Source organism: Arachis ipaensis, chromosome B01, assembly GCF_000816755.2.
Source record: "Arachis ipaensis cultivar K30076 chromosome B01, Araip1.1, whole genome shotgun sequence".
Lineage (NCBI taxonomy): Eukaryota > Viridiplantae > Streptophyta > Magnoliopsida > Fabales > Fabaceae > Arachis > Arachis ipaensis.
This window is the reverse complement of record NC_029785.2, coordinates 17,930,007-17,932,685: the sequence shown is the minus strand read 5'-3', so window position 1 is coordinate 17,932,685 and position 2,679 is coordinate 17,930,007. Positions and strand designations below refer to the sequence as shown.

Here is a 2,679-nt window from a genome sequence, read left to right as displayed (position 1 = left end):
TTATAGTATTTATAGTATGTAAGTAACAATTTTTTAAATAAATGATAAATATTACTAATAGAACCTTCACTAGGCATCCTATACCGCGCATCCTATACCGATAAAAGGCTAACATTTTTTTATGAGTTATACTATAGATACAAGTCTTTTTGACTTACAAGTCTTACAAGTTGAGCTAAGTCTAACAAAAATTACATTCACCTACTGGAGCGTGATAACACACACGTCACTCAACTGTTTCTAAAGTGCGCTCTCACTCACCATTATGGAAGATACTTCTTCTTCTTCACGTTCCTCCTTCTCCTCCTCCTCTTCCTTCTTCTTCTTCTTCTTCCTTTTTGCATTTCTCCTTCTTTTTCTTCACGTGTTTCATCTTCATCATTATTTTTTTATTATTGTTGTTGTTGCTACATTTTTTTCTCATCTTCTTTCTATTGATTTTGCAACATTATGTATTTTTTTCTTCTTTGTTTGATTTTTTCTCCCAAAAAGAATTACAAGAAAACGAAATAAGAAGATGAGGAAGAAGAAGCAGTAGAAGATGAAGAGGAGGAAGAGGAAGAGTTTTGAATTATGCAAAACTTATCAGAATAAAAATACACCCAAAAATTCTTAAAATACACCCAAATATCTTCGTGTTACACTAAAATATCTTCGTGTTACACCTAAATTTGCTACAAATACAGAAAAATATTTTCTCTAATGCTGCGTTTTTTTCTTCTTCTTTTTTCCTTATTTCTTTCTTTCTTTTAGTTAAATGAATGTAAGTTCATCATCTTCCAAGTAATTCTACAGCATTATGTGTTTCTTCTTCTTCTTTGTTTGATTTTTTTGTTTTCATTCTTGTTAAGAGAGTAAAACAAGAAGAAACTTGAGAAGGTAAAATAAAAAGAAAAAGATGAATAAGAAAAAAAAGAAGAAGATGGTGATGATGATAAAAAACGAAGAAACAGTAGAAGATGAAGAGTTTTGAATTATGCAGTCAGAATAAAAATACACCCAAAAATTCTTAAAATACACCCAAATATCTACGTGTTACACCCAAATATCTTCGTGTTACGCCCAAATTTACTGGAAATACAGAAAAATATTTTTTCTAATGCTGCATTTTTTTCTTCTTTTTTTCTTATTTCTTTCTTTCTTTTAGTTAAATGAATGTAAGTTCATCAGCTTCCAAGTAATTCTGCAGCATTATGTGTTTCTTCTTCTTCTTTGTTTGATTTTTTTATTTTTATTCTTGTTAAACGAGTAAAACAAAAAGAAACTTGAGAAGGTAAAATAAAAAGGAAAAGATGAATAAGAAAAGAAGAAGAAGAAGAAGATGGTGATGATGATAAAAAAAAAAAGAAGAAACAGTAGAAGATAAGAAGGAGGAAGAGGAAGAGTTTTGAATTATGCAGAACTTATCAGAATAAAAATACACCCAAAAATGCTTAAAATACACCCAAATATCTTCGTGTTACACCCAAATATCTTCGTGCTACACCCAAATTTGCTGCAGAAAAATATTTTCTCTAATGCTATATTTTTTCTTCTAAATTGAACCACACCTTAGCCACTTGATTGGATTCAAAATAATAATCAATTTCGTTCTAGTTCAATTGACAATTTAAATCTGAATTATTTATTATCTTCAACAACGATATAAATGATGATGAAGGAAAAAGAGAAAAAAAAAAGAGGAGAAAAAATTTTAATAAAAAAAGAAGGAGGAAAAGGAGGATGAGGAAGAGATGGTGTTGATAACGATGATAACAAGAAAGAAAAATTACGACGAAGAAGAAGAAGAGGCACAAAAGAAGAAGAAGAAGAGGCAATGAGAAAAATGTAAAAGCGCGTAAATATAAATGATTTGTATAAATTTGTATGAGAAAATACTTGTACATGAAGAATAACTCTTTTTTTTATATTAGTCTGTTCATTCATTCATTTAAATAAATATTAAACATTTAAATTTTGTTTTGTATAATGAATTTATTGATTGATAAAAAATTTTTAAATAAAATTTAAATTTGTGACAAATTAGTCTTAAGAAATACTTAGACAACCAAAAAAATATAAAAAAATATTATATATAATCCCGTAACACATGTCTACCACGTTTCTATATAAAAACCAATTAATAAGCAGGAACCTTTCAGCTTCCTAGCTAGAAACCACCTTCATCACTACTTTAATTTGTAACAAGGTAGTAGCCATGGCGGCCAAAACCAGCGATGACTGCGACAAGGGCTTCGCAGACAGCTACATGCTGCTGAAGCACGAAGACGCCCGGTTCTTCGATCTGCTTCACGTCCTCACTTCGCGAAACATGTCGCGAAGGAGGTTTGTGGAGAGCCACGCGGATGGCGAAGTGGACGAGAGCTTCGGCCACCGGTGGCTTATATTTATCTCTATCTTGTCCCAGAAGCTCTTGCAGTTTGTGGCCAAGCCATTAGCATTCTTTGGGATCTGCGTTGAGCTTCTCATCAACTTGATTGCCCTCAACGGTGGTATCTTCTATATCATATTTAACTTCCTAAGAGGTAATTAATTACTTTAATTTTTCATTCATATATATAACACTTCTGTTATTTCTATCTCTCCTCTACTAATATTTTCTATAATATTTGTTCCTGCTAGTACACCTTTTGCTTATAATATATATATAATAAAAATTTATTTAAATGTATACTTGAA

At 30.6% G+C, this 2,679-nt stretch overlaps 1 protein-coding gene across 1 annotated transcript in view; it reads left to right on the top strand.

Moving 5' to 3' along the window:
- LOC107626793 overlaps positions 2,107-2,679 on the top strand; it is a 6,466-nt gene continuing 5,893 nt past the window's right edge. The window contains exon 1 of the mRNA XM_016329696.2: positions 2,107-2,525. Within this exon, the coding sequence (XP_016185182.1) occupies positions 2,198-2,525 (328 nt within the window). The 5' untranslated portion in view covers positions 2,107-2,197. The remainder of the gene's footprint in view (positions 2,526-2,679) is intronic.